This window comes from Scomber japonicus, chromosome 19 (assembly GCF_027409825.1).
Source record: "Scomber japonicus isolate fScoJap1 chromosome 19, fScoJap1.pri, whole genome shotgun sequence".
NCBI lineage: Eukaryota > Metazoa > Chordata > Actinopteri > Scombriformes > Scombridae > Scomber > Scomber japonicus.
Genome location: NC_070596.1, coordinates 13,662,263 through 13,681,462, shown reverse-complemented (window position 1 = coordinate 13,681,462; position 19,200 = coordinate 13,662,263). Strand labels below are relative to the sequence as shown.

Below are 19,200 nucleotides of genomic sequence, written 5' to 3'. Positions count from 1 at the left end.
GACTATCATTTAACTATAGGCTTGTTGTCACGCACTTTCTATCTTTTAAGTCATTCAATCACCCTAATATTCCATTGTCATCATCCCATCTTTATCATTCTCTTTCTCTCATCTTCTCCTCTACATTTCCATGTACGCTCTGTGTATATGTTTCACCTTTCCCAATCTATTACTCACAACATTGTCTTATTCCTCCTCATCATCTTTTCCCTTCATTTCACACCTTCATCATATCCCTTTCTATTCCCATTAATCAGCTCATCTTGACCTCCTTTCTCTCTCTCACTTTATGTCAAATCACTGCTCACTCCATCTTTGTTTCTATTGCCTGCTCAGTTGCTTCAACTCTCCTCACTTGCACCATCCATTTACCTTTTTTCTCTCCTGTCATTTCTTCATCTCATCTTTATTACTGTTCTGCTGCTGAACGCTATTTTCCCTCAGTCCTACTCACACAGGCACTTCTTTTTTATGTGCATTAAGGTCTGAGATCCCGTCTATTTTATGAGCGGCATTTGTAGGATGATTATATTACATGTCTCCTAACTGCTGGATAATTCAATAAGCACCACTGAGATGACACACAGTTATAATCTACTTAATGAAGCCACTGTACTGATGAATTGTGTGCTTTCTCCTCCCTCATTTCTTCCCTTCTCTTTTATCTTTGTTCCTCTCCCCACATTCTTTCCTCTTCCTGCTTTCTGCAGGGTGTTGATGGAGAGTCATTCGAATGACAGCCGGGACAGTGGTCATCACTGGTGGAATCCTAGCTACAGTAATATTACTCCTTATCATCGCAGTACTTTGCTACTGTAGGCTGCAGGTGAGGCCACAGCTGCATTCAGCCTGTGTTACATTCATTATTTCCTCTGAAAGCTTGCAAATCTGTGAGTTCCTAAGTATAGCACATATAAAAGCATATATAAGAAAGCATAGCAGATTTGATCCATTATAACTGTGTTTGTGAATCTCACAAAGGATAAAATCAGACTGGGGCTTTCTTTCTATTTCTTCCACTGCGTTACAGCCATTTAAACTGTTTATGGGACTGTAGTTCTAAATGTACATGAAATGTCAATGTACATGAAATGTCAAAAATCAAAAGATTAAGTGCTTTATAATGGTGATATTTACTCCTTTAATAAATAATGTATTCCTTTGGAGCATGGTTTAAACCAAATGTCTCTGGAATCTGTTAAGTCATTTTTAAGATCCCGCACGAACATATAGCTAACTGATTCTTGGCAGATGTAACAATTGGTTAACATATAAGAGAAAGCATCCACACGTACAGCCATACTAGCTCTGTAGTGTTGTACTAAGGCACAATGGCTCTTTTAGCTAAATGCTAACATCAACATGCTAGCATGATAACAGTGACAATGCTAACATTCTGGTGTTATGTAGATATCATGTTATCCACATTCACCATCTTAGTTGTTAGCATCCTAAATGTAGCTAATTAGCACACAAACACAAAGATTTGGGGCTAGATGGGAATGTTTTTTGTGGGCATTTGTTCATAAACCAATAAAACAAACTGAAATTTTGAGTAAATGATTGTGCTAAATCTCATGGAAATACACCTAATAGTTTGAAACATTACTCACAAACACAAACGTTAACCTTCAGTCTAAACTAAAGTGGTGACATTGCCATTCCTGGAGCCATGCTGCTCACATGGCAAAAAAAAACCCTATTCTATATAATTAGTTCTTGATCCTGGTCATCGGGGCTCTGCTAACCATTAAATTGGATCACAGCTAAAGCTTCAGGTTAATGCAGTGAACCAGTGGTATATAGAATGTTCAAGATTGCTATATAGCACTAAGGAATAAAAGTCATATGCGCTGGAAAATATAAGTTTAAATGCTTTTCATTTCTTCAGCACCTCAGTGTATCTTTAGTCTGAACCCAATCTTCTCTTCAAACTTTTAACATTTGTGAAAATCCATCCTTTGATCCTGTTTTGCTTTTTGCTGGTCATTATGTTGTGCTCTTATATTCAGATAACTGGTCTCGGTCAGATGCTTTGTACTCTGAAAGAACAAAATGAAAATGGAATCAGGTGGAAAAAAAACAGCTTTGTGTTTTCATGCCTGACGAACCCCAGTTAGGTTGGAACATCACACTAATAACACCACTGGGGAACATTACTGCAGTTTGTGGATTGCTATTGCAGCATGTGGGCTTCTTTTTGTTTTACATTATATACTGTAAATTAAACTGCGTTAATCCCCTGTGCATTTTGTTGCATAAACAGCAATTGAGCATTCAAAATTCTTTATGGTATACTGGATATGACCAACAGTGAAATTATGCTATGACATAGTAAAGACTAGTAAGATAATAAGGTAATATATAACATAATGTGTACAGTAATATGTAATGTGCTAAAAACATGGTATATTACCATAAGATTGGGATTCAGTCATTTCATTGGGACTCTGAACAGAGGTACGGGACATACAATTTTGATGCAAATCTTAAAACTGCTGTGGCTCAGCTGGTAGGGCTCGATTGTTGGGACTTGCATTGTATCTCACTGTCATTGGTATGTGAGTGTTTCTGCGAATGGGTGAATGAGAGGCAAGAGATGAAAGTGCTATATACATGCATTACATTTACCAAGATCAACTGGAAGCTAAGGTAATATTGTTGAGTGGAAATAATGTGCTCCTTTCCTCTTCAAGCTGATTACAGTGTTTCACAGCAAAAATCTATGTAATCTTCACATTATGGTTTCATATTAGTAAGGCCAGAAATAGCAGCCACAAATTCTTGACTGAAAAGTAGTCTGTAAAAAGGTTGGTAGAAACTGTAATGTTTGGGGATTTGTAATGATAAACCTTTTTGACATCATACTGTAATAGATCAATTTGTGCAGCTTTACTGAGAGAACATAAATGAACATCTAGGGTCATATGAGTTGAGGAGCACCTCATGGGGAAGTAGGGTTTGATTTTTAGAGACATTGACTCTCTGAAAACTGTTCAGTGAATGCGTGCATTCAGCACATAGTGTGCAATTTTAATGGAAGTACATCAATAGATACGTGTAGAGATGCTGATAATGTGTACAGTACATTACAGTTAGTCAGGCTAGATATATTTTATATGGAATGTTATTTGGCTTTCCCTCTATTCAGTATGCACAAAGCCTCTGGCTATCTGGTTGTAATAATTGGAAAATTGTTCTACATGACCTAGATTTTATTGGCAAGGTAGCAGATATAAACTAATTTGACAAAACATTGATCTTTCTGCCTTACTGTTCACACCATGACCATGGAGATATTTGGCATTTCAGTATAATAAATGTTCTTCCCTTTCTCGTAACTCTCTTCTCTTTGTCTTTATTATTCTTTCATTTTCTTTTATGCCATTTCTCCTCTCCACCGTCCCGCTCATTGTCTCTACCACATCTGTCTCTTACATTCTACATCATCCTTTTCTCCTTCCCTACACCATCACTCATCTCTGCTCTCCTTTTGCCATCTTCCACCCTGCTTCCTGTTCCACTACTAGTATTATTGCTGTAAGAAGGAGGAGTCCGAGTCGGAGGAGGAGGAGCCAGACTTTGCTGTTACGTCCCGCATCCCACCGGTCCACTCCAATCACAACATTGTGGCGGCGACGGCCGCCGCCTCTGCCATCCCAAATGGCCCTGCCCTTTTCTCCACCCCTCCACTGGCCAGGAAACTGACACGTTCACAGACCTTCTGTCCATCCTGTACGCACTATGAGCTGCCTTTCTACCTCCAGCCCCCTCAGCCACAGGTCCACCACCAGCCGGATGGGTTGAGGAATGGGGGTGACCGGATCAGCTACCGCAGCATCCAGCAGCAGGATCTGGACCTGCCAGTACCTGTGAACATTTCAGACTACCGCAAACCAAACCTTGCCCGGTCAGTCACCATGAGGGACATGTTCACACGCAGCTGTAGCATCAGCACTGATGTTTAGCTGGACGAATTTGGAACTTGGGCTAGTTTATGCTTTAATGGATTGGGATGGCCTAGTCTGGATTAGGTTTGAGTCAGGTTGTGTTTGTCTTCGTCTTGACCAGTTTAATCCACTCTAGTATGGTGTGATCTTGTCTGGTCTGGTCTAGTCTTGCAGAATGCAGGACTCTCAGGACAGGATTTTAAAAGGTACTATGCTCAGGTCCAGGACCTTATTGTACACTTGGGCCCAAATAGAATTGAAAATATTTAAAAAATGTTAAATTATCAATAACAAGAACTTTGTTTTGTTTTTAATAGTTCTTTTGAAAAAAATAAGAATTGAATTTAAAATTTGATAAAATTTGTGTCGCTTAACTTCCCCTGAACTCTTCTACTCATGGCCTGAATGATAGACGGATTCCCGGCATGTCAAAATGACATAATCGGCAGGGATTTTCTCTCTGCCATAGCTGCTACAAACAAAACATGATTGGAACAAGTTCACTGTTTCCCGTCTCCTATGATGGGATGATCTGGCTGTTCCTACATCCACAGATTACAGAGATTATAAAATATCAGTCACCACCAGTGGAAAGTTTAGAGGAAGAAGGGGGACTTTGTGTTTTAGCTAACACCCACAGACATTTTAGAAAAACTTAACTTTGGTCATAATATTCTAACACATAAAGGGCTCACAGAAGATGGAAATTCCTACTTATTTTCCACATGGTTTTTCATAGAGGTCTCCAGTTTGACAGGAGAATCTGATGACAACACTATACTAACTTCAGCAGAGATAGACCTCTTCTTTCTTGCAGGCAAGGGGGGACTATAGGTGCCAAAGGGGGCTGCATTTGTGTGCATTTGTGCAAGTGTGCTTGCATGCATGTGTGCGTGTGTGCGTATAATTTGATGAATTATTATACCAGAATTCTTACTCAATAATTAAACACAATTTTTCATCCCCGTACTGAACCCAGTGGTGGGTTGCAATAACACTTTAAACATTTATTGTAATGGGTAAAGGGAGTGTACTGGTCTCCATGTGCCACTTTACCCTAAATTCATGTTAATGCAAGGAAGGACCTGACCAGATGGTATGACGAACTCTAAATAGGTTTGCAGCTTTTTTGTAAATGTTTAATTTAAAGAGTATTGCTATAACAAAGGCTCAAGTTGTAGATGGCAGCCATAGGAGCGAAAAGTTTTTACAGCAACTTTACAATGTGTTCATCAGTTTCAGTTTGTGGACTCTTCACTGCATTCTTTATGTTGTCTTTAATTTGTTGATATATGGATTCATGTGCTGAAAATTCATTCACCTCTGAAGGCAGATCTATAAATATTTAACAGGCCATAGCATACACAGCAGTCTCTCCTCTTTCAACTCATTGGACTGAGGAATATTTGCTCTTGCTCTGAGGTACTCAGAGAGTTCCTTCCTGGGATTGTTTTTATTTTCTGTGCTTGGCTGACCAGCCTGGCTCGAGGGCTGATATTCTAAATGGAGGAGCAGTGGCTGAGTTTTATGGACACAGGGACACACATTTAATGAGTGAAATTATTTACAGCTTGATTTTAAAAGAGGAAATGTCAGTGGACGTGCAAGAGGCTCGAAGCTGATTGGACCCGACCCCCTCGCCCTCTTTGTCTCCAAATGGATGGTAAATGCTGTTGTACCTCCTCTCTCTCTCTTTCTGTTGATTTTATCAGCAATCATGCTCATTTATTTTCCCAAAGGGTGAAACCTTGAGTGATTTTTGATTTAAGTTTTTCCTCTTGTGACATGTGCTTTCCTGCAAATACATTAAGACATAATAGAAATGCTCACATACACCTACACCTACACTTACACACAGACACACACACACACACACACACACACACACACACACACACACTGCTATGCTTTCCTTATTTTTTAAACTGAAACTATGTGACAGTTGCACAGGAAATTCAGTGCCATAAAGAATAATGAGACAAATATGTTATTATTATTATTATTACAAGTGTATATTCAAATGCAGTGTTGCTTTTACCTTAAAATATTTGAATTACTTGCTTTATTTTATGATCCAGCTGTTTTTTCAGACTAAGTACAGTACAACAGAAATGTTTCTGTCCTTGTTTCTAATGTATAACTAACAGACACATTGTTGCTAATAAAATGGTGTGAAAATCTTTCTGATCTATTTTGTTGAGTCAACATTTCTTGCGGTTCAAATTCATTTTCACATTTGTTTTTGAATGACAAGTCTTGGAAGTCATTCATGCAATTCAAGCTATTTACACATTTAAAATTTGATAGAACGTTTATCACATTTTATAGTAATGAGAATGTATATTCTCTGGGCAGGATTCCACAGGACCATATTCCTATTTGCTGCCAAATGTTGAACAGTGGATTCAACTAAAACCATGGTGCATCATCCTGGATTATGTTATTTAGTGAGCTGCTAAATGCAGGGTAAATATCAGCTGGATGACATATGTGCTTTGGCTGGAACACCACACCACAGACAGGAAAGCTATATAGTGACTTGGACCATTTCCTGCTAGCAATCTTGTAGAAAATAGAGATTTATTGTTTGTCTAGACGACAGGATTGAAAGTGGGACCATTAGTTTTACTGATCAAAGCAGCATACTGCAAGTCTGCTTGGATATCTCTTTGTAAGAAAAATGACTGTCTTGCCTTAGATTGAAAACTGCAATCTACTTCTGCTTTGTTTGGTGCATATGTTGGCTATTTGTTGTTGATGAGCCAACATCTGTTCATCTACTCATAGAGGAAAATTAGAGGTATTGCCCAGCAGCAGCCAATAGTTGTATTCTCCAAAAGCTTACAGGTGTATATATGTCTATAAATGAAACCAGTGAACTTACTAATATGCTTTTCTTTTATGTTTTAAGATGAAATGTTATAATAATAAGAATGCAGTAAAGACTGTTAAATCTATAACCACAACAACAGTGGTAAAATCTGTTTGCACACAGATCCAGTCAGCCCTGAGGCAGCAAGGCGATAAGACGGCAAACATTTGAATGGAAAGGGTAAGGAACAAGAATGGGATGCTTAAGTGTGATGATAAACCAACCTGACAGTTAGAAGCGAGGACATGATATCCACAATGAAAGGTCATTGTACAGGAGAGCTAAAAGATGAAAATGGGAAGCTTTATCCTGACAATAGACTGAGTGAGTCAGAGAGGAAAGAAGAGTAATCTTACAATAAAAAACTAAATGAAAACTATTTTAGAGAAAGTAGAGGTAGTTATTAGAAGAATGAGTCAGAACTAATGAATGAGAAATAGCACATACCACAGAATATACAGACAGATGGAGGCGTAGAGGAGCTGATATCAAACTGAGGCCTCTCTGGCACAGGCATGAATACCCATTTTGTGTTGTAATTAATACAACAGCACTGCTTCAGACATCAGAAAACATTCAGATTATGATGGATTGCCTTTGATGTGGATATATTCAAACTCCCACTTATTTCTATAGTAATTACAAGTACTGTACCATGACAGGTAATTACTGTCACAGTATCCCATGCACAAGACAAATTGTCTGAAAATGTATTTATTCTGTTTACAGTCACCTGAATTCACAGTTAATTATGGACGCCAAGTGATTACTTCTGATTCCAAGTTCTGCCATGAGGCGTTTAAAAAGTGAAGAATAAGTTGCAGGAGTTAAATGATAAGGAAGTTTTGGTGATGGTGCTTTTTTGTAACTCACTTTAAATGCTGTCTGGCAGGTTCAGTGTGGCCTTCATCTGTCTACTTACAAACTTGAAGGAAAAAATTTGACATTTTGTCAAAAAATCTTTGCCTTCAACAGAGTCTGATGTCATCTCAATTTCCTTCTGCCAGCTGTCTCTATAGGTTTTACCACAGCCAAACCTAAAAAATTTTATCCGAAAATGCTGAATTGTCAGTGTTTGGTTGTTTAAATATGTGAACTGCCTGACTGTTCGCACGTGTGCACTGCAACAGTAGGCCTATACATTTTTCAGAGTAGGTTTTTGATGAGGTTCATGTGCATTTCTGTATTTGTCTGCGTAAGTATTTGTCCCATATTTGTGTGAAGAAGTGCTTGTGCAGGCTGTGTGAATTATTTAGAGGCATAATCGCCTCCAGTGTAAGCAGAGCTCGTAGTGTGGCCTTTAGAGGTGTATCGATGTTTTATGACATGCTTTGAGTCATCCCCCTCATCTATGAATTCCACACACACACTCAGCCTGCAGTAGATTGTGCTCACGTTCTCACACTCTATCAGTCCATTGCATCTCTACGGCACTATTCTTCTGCTATCTCTTCTTCCTCCTCCCTTATTTTGTTGTATATACATGTGGAGAGTTTGTGTGTGTGTGTGTGTGTGTGTGCGTGTGTGTGTGTGCGTGTGTGTGTGTGTGTGTGTGTGTGTGTGTGTGTGTGTGTGTTCCTATTTCATGGTCTCTGCAGCGGTGGATAGGAGTACAGACAAGTTGGGATACCATGAATTATGAACATGATAGATAGGAGGCTTTCCAACTAACATTACAAACCAAAGCTACCTATCTCTTATCCTTCTTTCCTCTTTATTGTCCTGCTGTTTCAGCCTCTCACTCCCCTCACTATTCCTTGCTCTCCTCTTGTTCAGATTCTCCTTACACTTACTTTTCTCACCGCTTCCTCTTCTACCTCCTCCCTCTTATGGATCCTCTTAAGTTCCTTGAGACTGTCAACAGTGGTAGAGTGGAAATGTGGTTTTATACCTGCTAATGTATCATGTAAAGATGGATGCTGTGCAAAAAGCTTAACAAGCAGTTGATATAAAAAGAACTACAATAAAATTGGCTTAAGCCTTTCAGAAGTCCAAAATATTACAATTGTGTCGAGCATGAAAGCTCATTTTGAAACAATAGACAGAAAAAAACCTTAAAAGGGTACTTCTGTGTTCTGCTAGTGGAACTGCCAGAGTGATTTAGAGAGATATTATGCTCTTTGCTGCTATTGTAAAAGATCCTTCAATTCTCATACTGCAATTGAATAGTTTTGTTTGACGTTCACTGTCTGTTAAATGCCCTAAACATTCAGACTTTTCGCTGCTAGATTTTCTACCAAAAACTTGAAGTCTTAAGTCTAACTTGATTTTCTTGCACTTAATCCAGAGCCACAGAAGATGCTATAGAGCAGTTTTCAGCACGTACACACAACTAGTTAACTGACTTTTATGTGGAATATCAGCAGAGTGCCCTTTTAACTCAAAGTCCACTTACTATACTTTTTCCAGAGATTCAAACCCCATCTCATGGTCTTCCTCAGTGGATGACGTTTGCTCAAAATGCCAGTGAATAGATCCAAACTTAAGATTTCTCCTTAAATACATGTGAAGCTTGTACTGTCAACTCAGTTACTAAGCGAATAAACAGTGCTTATATAATACATAATGCAGCCTTTGTAGATACTAAAAATAATACTCTAAAAACACAATAATCTTTTTTAAAGAAAACATTTTGATACCTGACTACAGAGAAAAGCACAGCTGTAAAAAAACAAACCAAAAAAACAACAACCAGCATTTGCTTTGGTTTCAGGGTCTTGGCATGCTGTGGGACACTTGACGGAGCTATCAATAATGTTATTGGTAACACTTGTGCTATAATATGACAAGCCTGCTGGTTGTCTCTGTTACACTCATTAGCAGTAGCTGATGTATTTGCTGTGACATTGTGAAAATCATTATTGCAACGTTTTCTCTCTCATTGCTGTTTTAGAGATGAGGAGATCCAGCCATCCTCCACAAATCTCTCCCTCCTCTCACACACGACTGCGCGCAGGAGCCATTAGCGGACAGTGTGTATAATCTTGTGATTTCTAAAAGGAGAAAAGGCCATGCCTCTTGTCTGAATTTTTCATTCACCACCCTCTCTTTCTCTGTATAACAACTGATAAATAAGCAATGAAATCCTGAGGACATGACGCAGAATGGACTTGATTTTATGTCCTCCACACCCCAACACTACCCCTAGACACACATTTTGTCCTGTCTCTGTCAGTCTCACAATTTTCTATGTTTTTAGAGCTAAATCTTTCCTCTTCCTGTGGTACCTGTCCAGTGAACCGCACTGGGAAGACTTTTGCCCCAAAATGTAGTGGAAAAGTGTCTGTGTGTCTCCGTTTCTGTGTCTGTTTTTGTGGACTGAAGGCGACCTTTTGCTTTGTTAATCTGCCACCGATTTAGATTTAGAGCACCAGTGGCTTTGAATCAGTCTAAGAGGCAGCTTTGTGGGTGAGTCCAGAGTGGCTTCAGTTTAGATTAAAAATCATCAATATATGGCAGAGCATCACACACTAATTATGCAATATTCTTCTCAGTCAAGAAGTGTGCTGGTTGTTACAGACAGGGGGGTGGGGGCAAAAGAGAGTCAGTCTGTAAATGTTGAGAGAGGAAATCGTGAAAAATAGAGTCAAAAAGGAGTCAATATAAGTACATTGTCGCCATCTGGTGGTCAAATAAGGACAGTGATTTTGTTAATACAGTTCAGTCACATATAAAGTTTATTCATTTCGATTATACTCCAAGTTGAGACAATTTACTGTTGGGTCTAATTAGCTCATTTACAACCTGGATGGGATGAATATGTATATAGGGCACTCCTTGGTCCTACGTGATCTTATTCGATATTATATTTGGAGACTGAGGCACCCCCAGTGTCCATATTTTTTCCCATGTAAAACCAAAATAAAGCTTTAGTCATTTTTTTAATCCTTTGAGAAACAACTAAGAAGCAGATGTATAACAAGCTCCAAACACTCTTGAAATGAAAAGTGCAGTCACACGGTTGTTACCAAGGTTACCAAAATGTAGCCAAGTCCCGCCTCTCGGTCTCAAGAACCAATCACATTTCAGAGTGACGTTCTTTGCCATCCGCCGCGAACTGCAAACTTCCTTCTTGTCCCTGTGTACAAATGCTGTATCTACTTGATGCAAACCAACACTAACACACGTATTATTTATTAAAGTTCAAGGCAATATGAGCACAGAGCAACTCGCTGAACCTAACCCTAGTCCAAGTAATTGTCCAGCTTCGACGCCGGAGGGGAACAGCTTGAAGAAAGGAGCATTGAAAAGGTAATGCTAACTTAACAGTTAAGTTAGCTGAAAAATGTATGCATTTTACATGATACTGTTATTATCAACTTCTTTCAACATATGTCTTCAGTTCTTGCCTTAAACAATCAAATCACCTACCTTTTCACTCCCAAGTCGAGTTTCCTCTTTCCACTTGTTCGATTCAAGTTGTTGAAATGCGAGTTTGTTTGTTTTTTATTGCAGACCTCAAATGTAAAAATCAGGTAGTGTTTTTATTCAACAGCATCTCAGTGATCCTTGTTCGATTACATTCATTATATTTTAGTCGTCATATTTTTAGACCGCAACTTTGTATGTGTCTGCAGGTGCTGTAATTAATTTAATTTAAAACATAAGTGATATGATTTGTTTGTTTTTTCTCTCAATGCCAGTGCAGGAAATGTGCACTCTTGGTATAATCCTGTTGTCTTTTTCTTTTACTGTACACAGTTGGGATGAAACTAATGATTATTTTCATGACAGATTAATCAGCTCTTTATATTCTATATTCATCTTTTTATCTGTTAAAATGTCAGAAAATAGTGAAAAATGTCCATTTCAATTTTTTCCGAAGCCTGAGGTGAAATCCCCAAATTAGTTATTTTGTTCCACGTACAACAAATAACCTTAAGATATTTTGTTCACAATCATACAATACAAAGGAATGCTGCAAATCCTCACAATCTAAATTCTGGAAGCAGGAAATATTTGGCACTTTTGCTTGAAAAATGTTTATCAAAATAGTTGGCACAATTTTTTCTGTCAAGCAATCAATCGATACATCGACTAATTGTTGCAGCTAGTTCACACAGACACTTTATTCTTTTAAACATTTTTCATCAAATGAAACATGTCATGTCTTCAACAATAGTTCCCCCTTTTTTCTCTACCTAGAACTCCATTTAAGAAAGTACACTCCAACTTCAAATCGCCTGTAAGTACCCCCCCCCCCCTATCTGTAACACACACATTAATCCTGGATGTAATGTCACATTAGTATTACAGTATTGTGGTTGTCTGTTTTGCACTTGACAGCTTCAAGTAACAGAGATTGCTAAACTTAGCCCTGAAGAGGAGGTGGCAGAGCTAGAGAGGAGTCGAGAGAAGTTGGATGCAGAGATAGCACAGCTGGAGGCTGAGTGAGTACAGCTGTGTGTGTGTTTGTCTTTCTGTATTTCTGTCTTTGAGGTCCAGTGGTATGGGTTGAGGTTAAGCATGTAGTGTTGATGGTTCAGTTTAAGATTAGGGGACAGTGAATCAATTGTGCCCCATAAAATATTACCTTGAAATACCCATGACGTGTGCGTGTGTGCATGTGTGCATGTGGCTTTGTACCTGCTTGTCTTGTCAATAGTAATGTTATTTGTCTCTTGAGATACTGTATATTTTAGCATTTGTGTGTTGTATTGTTTAAGAACATTTGCACAGATCTGCTTTTGTGTGAGACAAAGTGTTTTTCTCCAGGGGCTACAGAGTGGAGGAGCTGGAGCATCATATTGATAAGCTGCATGAATACAATGACATCAAAGACATTGGACAGTCACTCCTGGGCCGTCTCGGTAAGAGAAATGCTCATATAGACCAGATATCTATCCTATTTATTGGCATTGAACAGGGCACATTAGTATTAAGTTGTAAGAATTAAGTGAGTCCAACACATTACATTCTCCAACAAATCTATACACAGGTGATTATTAAGGACTCTCTTTTTTACCATACACAAAATAAATGAGTTAGACCTCTAAGCATATCCGAATTTCAATTTAAACTGAACTAATTGTACTGTAAAAAGAATCACAGATTTGACAATAGATTCTGGACAGTGTTATACTAATAGTGATTACTTTTTTTGAGTTAACTCCTGTGCACATTGTTTACTTAATATCACTGGTTGGTAAGTAACCAGTTGTTCACCAACCAGCTTTTATTTGCACTAATCTGGTTTCTAAACATGCAGAGCTTTTGATAAGTCAAGGTTGCTGCGGTCACTGTCGGTCTGTTTGATGACAGTTTATGAAAGTGTGTTGTGTACATAGTGTAGTGTTTCTTAGTTGACTTTCATTCCTTGCCGTTCTGGTGTGATTCATCAAACCCTACTACCTTCTACTCCTTACATCCATTTCTTTTGATAATATCAGCACAACGTCATTTTAAACCTAGTGCACAGTCACATGGAGACTGTGGGAATGGGTCTAATTTCTCCTCTTAAGTGTCGTGATGTGTGGAAAATTAATGGTATGAAAGCAATGTGAAGCAACCATAATTTGTATATACAGTAATACCCAACTTGTCCTCTGATCACCATTTATAGGATGTATTCTCTCCGTTTCTGTTAGCTTTTGCCTTTTTTGTATCCATGACAGATGATATCCCATTGCAGTTACGACTGATTTTCAACCATTTCTTCATGAGCTCTCCACACTGCAAGATAACAGCTGACCAAAACTGAATGAGTTGTCAGTCTGTGACTCATGTTTACACCTTTTCACTCATTCATAAGAAGGCAGTGTGAGCCTGGATGAGACATACAACAATATGTTGTTCTCTGGTGTTATTTAGACCAAAGAAAACACGAAGGTGTGATCACATCCTTTAAAACTACCTGAATGACTCAGAGCAATGTATATAGACAAATTAAGATTTACCATCATGTACAGAAGGGCTATCACTAATTATATTTTCAATATCAATTAATCAATTCATTGATTTGTCTGTAAAATGTTTGGAAATTGTTTATTGATTTCACTGAGCCAAACATTACATATTCAGATGCCTCAGATTAATATCATGTTTGAAAAGGACAAGCATTAAATCATAACATTTGAGAAGCTTAAACCAGAAAATGATTGGCATGTAAATGTAATGTCAGTAAATGATTAAAAATTACTAAAATTATCATTTGATTATCAGAGGTTGCAGCTCTGATATACAGATGATGTCACAATCTAGTAGTTTATAGTGATTCTGCCAAACCAGGTAGGATTATTGTCCGTATCCTTATCGTATTGAATAATTATTTAAACCAATATTTTTTAAAAGGTTTACTGATCAGGTATCTTACATGACTAGGTACTGTAACTGTAGTCTGTATGGATACAGTGAACTATAATTGAAGATGTCTCTTGGTCACATTACAACATCTTGAAAATGGTTGAGTTGTTCTACAGCTGGCCTTCAGAGGGCAACAGAGTGGTATCTTTCCCAAGACTGGTAAATCTGAATTAATAGCCTTGCTCTCAAAAATCACTGAATCCCATTAAATTAAGACTTTATAGAAAAATGTCATTGGTTGAAGTATTATTTGGGCCAGCTGGATTACATTATTCACCATATTATTCAACTTGAATCACAAGAAGCCCCTAAAAGTCATTAAATGTTCCAGTCATATGTTGCCATTGTTGTTACATTTGATTTAATTACACATTTTTTATGATTCCCAATGTTACATTTACTAATCTCCTTTCTCAAATCCTTGATCTGACACTAATCATTACAACAATAGTAAGTCTCTTCCTTTCTCAGTGAGAACAAAAGTCAAGTTAGAATTTCACTTTTTCCCTACAACTTTTAGAATAAGCTTCTGACGCTACATTGTACTTTTTGTTGTAAATCTGTGAAATAGTGATGCATATACCACAAGCAACCCAGTATGATGAGTGTGTGTGTGTGTGTGTGTGTGTGTGTGTGTGTGTGTGTGTGTGTGTGTGTGTGTGTGTGTGTGTGTGTGTGTGTGTGTGTGTGTGTGTGTGTGTGTGTGTGTCTTTACAGTATGTGTGAGGTTGAGAAAGTGTGGAGAAGTTCACATCTTTGACACTGTTAAGAAAGTTTTGGTGATGCAGCCAAGTCACATTATGGTCTGTGCATGTGTCATAACAAACATGACTTTTTACCCACTTTTACATGCACGTGCTTGTGTGCAACCAACACATAGCTGTACATTCCTTGAATACACTAATATCACTCACTACTACTCATTACCCACTTCTTTGTTACTCTGGAAAGAAAAACTTATTTTAGATGGAACTGTGACTTAAAAGCTTTCTATCACTTTAACGTCTCTCTCAGATTATCATCCTGACAGTGGAAAGTCAGGATGATAATGAATAGAGATGGCGTTTCCCTTCTGACACAATGGCAGTCTTTCACATCACTTACACACATACACAGTCACAACCTCTGTCTGTCATACAGACATACATCCACACATACACACACACTGTCAAATACAAACACACACTATCGTCCTCTCTTTCACCCATCCTGCTCGCTCGCTCGCTCGCTCTCTCACACTTTCTCTCAAACACACACTTTCACAAAGAGTCTGCACTTGAACACTGTTGCTGTGTGTTGTACTGTATGCTGTTTTTCTGAGAGGGAGGAGATGGGTGGGCAGGCTGTAGTGTGAGAGAGGAGACAAGAGGAGATGCCCTGCAGTAGCCTCTAAAGACAACTATTCTTTTGTCTTTGACCATGTCCATCTGTCTGTCTGTTGGTCAGGGTTAAGGTCATTGTCACGTCTCTTCTTCGAATGTCTTCTTTGACTTTCTAGTTTTTCAAACACTCATTCAAACACAAATTTTGACAGGTTCACAGCTGTTTAGGTAACCTCTGAGTTTTGCAAATGAGCAATTGTATTTAATTGTATTGCTCTTTGTCCTCACTGTGGGACAGCAGGAAACCTGCTGGAAACTAGTTTCTAAACTGTGTCAGGCTCACAGCTGGCAATGTTTTTCATTACTCTGCTGTGTTTCTTGAAATGTGAACTGAAATGAAAATTCAACCTTAAACAAGAGTTTGCTGATGTTATTGTTAGTCTGTGAAAATGACAAAAATAAAAATGAGACTAATTTAGGTTAATGCTGTGGACATGGTGATAAAATGAACAGACATACCTAATTTCATATGTAGTGAAAGTATTTATTCCTCAATCTTTCCTCATTCCTACAGCTTTGGTCAGAAGTTGATGATTATTATTGTCATTTGCTCCTGGAATTGACCATTACAAGCAACAATGTTATTCCTGAATTTATTCTCATTTTCCTGAGGCGAGAATTTTTTTTTTTCATTCAAAATTGATTCATTTGACACTTTGGTCTGAAGTTAGTGTATTGTTCACGTACAGTACTTTCTAAACTGAAATCTCATGAAATGACAAAACTTTGAAATGCAACCTTATGAAGTCTCGAGTGTTGCCCCGCAGGAACCATTTCAAAACAATGAACTTCTCTGTAGCTCCAGGCTATCAAAGCCCCCCTTCCAACAGCACTGCATGTACATACGCTCACTGACTGAGAATAGTATGCATAATGTAGAAGAGAAACAGTTGCATCACGCAAGGGCTCAACTATTGCTTATTATTGTCAAGTCCAGTAAAAAGATCGAAGATGCACAGTAAATGAGCAAGAGAATGATGAATTATAAATAAGTCCTTGATTATCTAGCCACAGATACTTAAGATAGATAAGATACTTAAACTTAAGATATCTACATTAGGTGCAATCAGTTTTAGTGGGCATGTGTCAGTTATGTCAGCCCATACGTGTTTCCTACAAACACCGTAGAAGCCACTGGTCTCTGTATCAGGCTCAGCCCAGCATAACTCAGCATAGTTTGGTTCTGCATGATACAAAAAGGCCAGAGATCAAGTTAGTGTGCATTATTTGTGCTAGAATTCATGCAAACTGATGTCCAATTTATGGCAAAACTTTTTAAAAAGCTGCATTTTAAGTTGCATTGTGACAATAAAAATGATGGTGACGGTCTATGATAAGAGGTCTGTTTTTAAAAGCTTATTTAAAGCTATTGTATATACTCTTTTCACAAAGTACAAGACTTGTGTTTAAAGTCATTCGGTTGTTTACTACTGTGATGTTGGTCTGTTCAGTGTTGTGTAGATTGTTTGAAAAGAGGACTTGAGGGAGTTGACTCTGTAATCTGTTGAAGGGGCCTAACCCCTGCTTTGCTATGTCTTGCAGCTGCTCTGAGGGGGACCACCACACGAGATCTCTACAGCCACTTTGGTCTGGACCTGGAAGATTGAAAAAAAAGACTGGGGGAAAAAGTATGAAAATACAGCCATGACAATGGTGAGAGGTGCAAAGAGAAAAAGAAAATAGAAAATAACTGTTATGAGGGTGGATTTGAGAAGATGTGCCTGGAGGAACGGTCTTAAGTTCAACCAATTAATATTGGCTCCTTCACAGAGAGGTTTGTCCATTTTCTTGGTGATGCTCTTTTCACCTCTTTACAGAGATTTGAAAGGCAGTAATGAGTCGGATAAGAGAGTGATGATAGCCCAGCAGGCAGGCATGTTATTTAAAACTGTTCAGCTGTTGACAGAAAAAGTTGTGTAGGAATATACATGCTATTGAGACACTACCTAAACTTTTGTGTTTTGTTTTGACATTTGAGCTAATTTTAATTTGTTATTAACAGAGAAAGGGACAACTTAAAGTGTAAAATAAAATATATTGGTCTCTAGTATATTTAGCTTTGTACACTGACAATAATTAAATAAATTGATTTCAGTCAGGTTTTTGTTACCACACAGCACTGAAACAGCTCTGCCCAATGTTGAGAATGGCCTGCTGATGGCACCTGATTCAGGGTCTCCTTTTCTCCTGAATCTCCTTGACCTGAGCCCTGCAAGTGTACATCAGAACTGCCCCAAGCCCTTCTGCAGCCATGTCACACCTCAGCACGTGTCTCGAGGAGATACAGGTCTGGCTAAGCACAAATTTCCTCCAGTTAAACAGCAGCAAAACTGAAGCTCACCTTTGACGGCCGGGACATCCCCCTTTACTCCTCAGGAACTAATCTGGGTGTCAGGCGTGACCCTCTGCTGACTTTTGATGAACATATAAGCATCTATGCAAAACATCTTTATGTTGTGTGTTCTATGTTAATAAATGCACTTTGCTTAGCTTCACTATGAATGAAAAGTGTGGTACAAATTAAATGTATTATTATTATAAATGAGGCACTCAGACCATTATACACAGTATGCTCCTATTTGCTGTCACCTCTATTCTCCATAGGGAAACTGGTAATAGTTAAACTCCCCATATTTATAAGCAGTACCATTTAATAAAGGTCATCTTTATGTGTTTATTAAAGGCATAGTATGAAAGATTTGTCAGTTGGCCCCTCCACCCCACCTCTACATTAGAGTGAGAGAGAGAGCAGTGTTGGTCGAGCAAGCTAAAGAGTGAATGAAAAGAGGGAGCAGCAGTTGTAAGAACAAATCAGTGAATCGGATAAGTAAAACATTATTTTAAAGCACAAATAAACACACCCACACCTCCCCTCAACCCTGCGGAAAGGTGCTGGATTTTGGCAGACCCTCTCCCCTGTGGCCTCTCTGAGTGACACACCCACCACCCAAAGGTGGATGTCCAGAAATGTCCTGAACGTCCTGTTGACAAATAGACCACCACACACTTCTAGTGGGTCATGAGTGATGATTGATGTCTATACATTGTTTTTTTTCTTCCAGAAAATCCTGTATAACACATCATTAATGTACAGAATTCCTTATAACAATTGTAACTTTTGTGAAATGAAACACTTAAATACATTTTTTCTTAGTAAAAATGAAACTTTAAAAAATAATGTTTAGTTTGTCAGACTCCACTTTTATAACAGTCCTGTCTGTTGAATTCAATCCAAAATATGACATATCTCTGTGGTAACTTCCTCCTGAAGGTCATATTAAACTTTCTCCTTTGTTAAATCCACCCTCTTTAAAAAAAAAAAAAAAAAGAACATAGTAGAGGACAAAAGGATATTAGGCAACTGTCACGCTCGTTTACGATTTCCTGCCTGCCTCAACAGAACCGTCTTAAAATTAAACTAAAATGAAGGGCTTAGGTACCTACTTCCTTTATTAATTTTTTTTTTAAAACGTCCCCAACGCTGTACTGTTTGCCTGAAATGTTCTGCAGACAAGTGGCATAATATCCTGGGTGTGCCCTTATCTGTCTTAGAAACACTGATAAAGTTTCTTTTTGAGCTGATAGTGGCAGACGAGCGCCATGGCTCGTCTGTTGATGCACTGTTTGACTGTGTTTGTGTGTCAATGCGTCTGCTGTCCCTTAGGTGTCATTGTGAGTGTCAAGTATAAAAGTG

At 38.3% G+C, this 19,200-nt stretch overlaps 2 protein-coding genes across 2 annotated transcripts; both read left to right on the top strand.

The window, feature by feature from the left end:
- Nucleotides 1-733: 733 nt before the first annotated feature.
- Nucleotides 734-3,968, top strand: fam163ba (family with sequence similarity 163 member B, genome duplicate a). The gene is made up of 2 exons (XM_053340364.1): nt 734-826; nt 3,531-3,968. The coding sequence occupies exons 1-2, from the start codon at nt 734-736 to the stop codon at nt 3,966-3,968; spliced, it is 531 nt and encodes a 176-aa protein (XP_053196339.1).
- Nucleotides 3,969-10,920: 6,952 nt separating this feature from the next.
- Nucleotides 10,921-17,361, top strand: swi5 (SWI5 homologous recombination repair protein). Its single transcript, XM_053340411.1, has 5 exons — nt 10,921-11,073; nt 11,968-12,007; nt 12,109-12,212; nt 12,538-12,632; nt 17,049-17,361. The coding sequence occupies exons 1-5, from the start codon at nt 10,976-10,978 to the stop codon at nt 17,111-17,113; spliced, it is 402 nt and encodes a 133-aa protein (XP_053196386.1). The 5' UTR covers nt 10,921-10,975; the 3' UTR covers nt 17,114-17,361.
- Nucleotides 17,362-19,200: the final 1,839 nt, after the last annotated feature.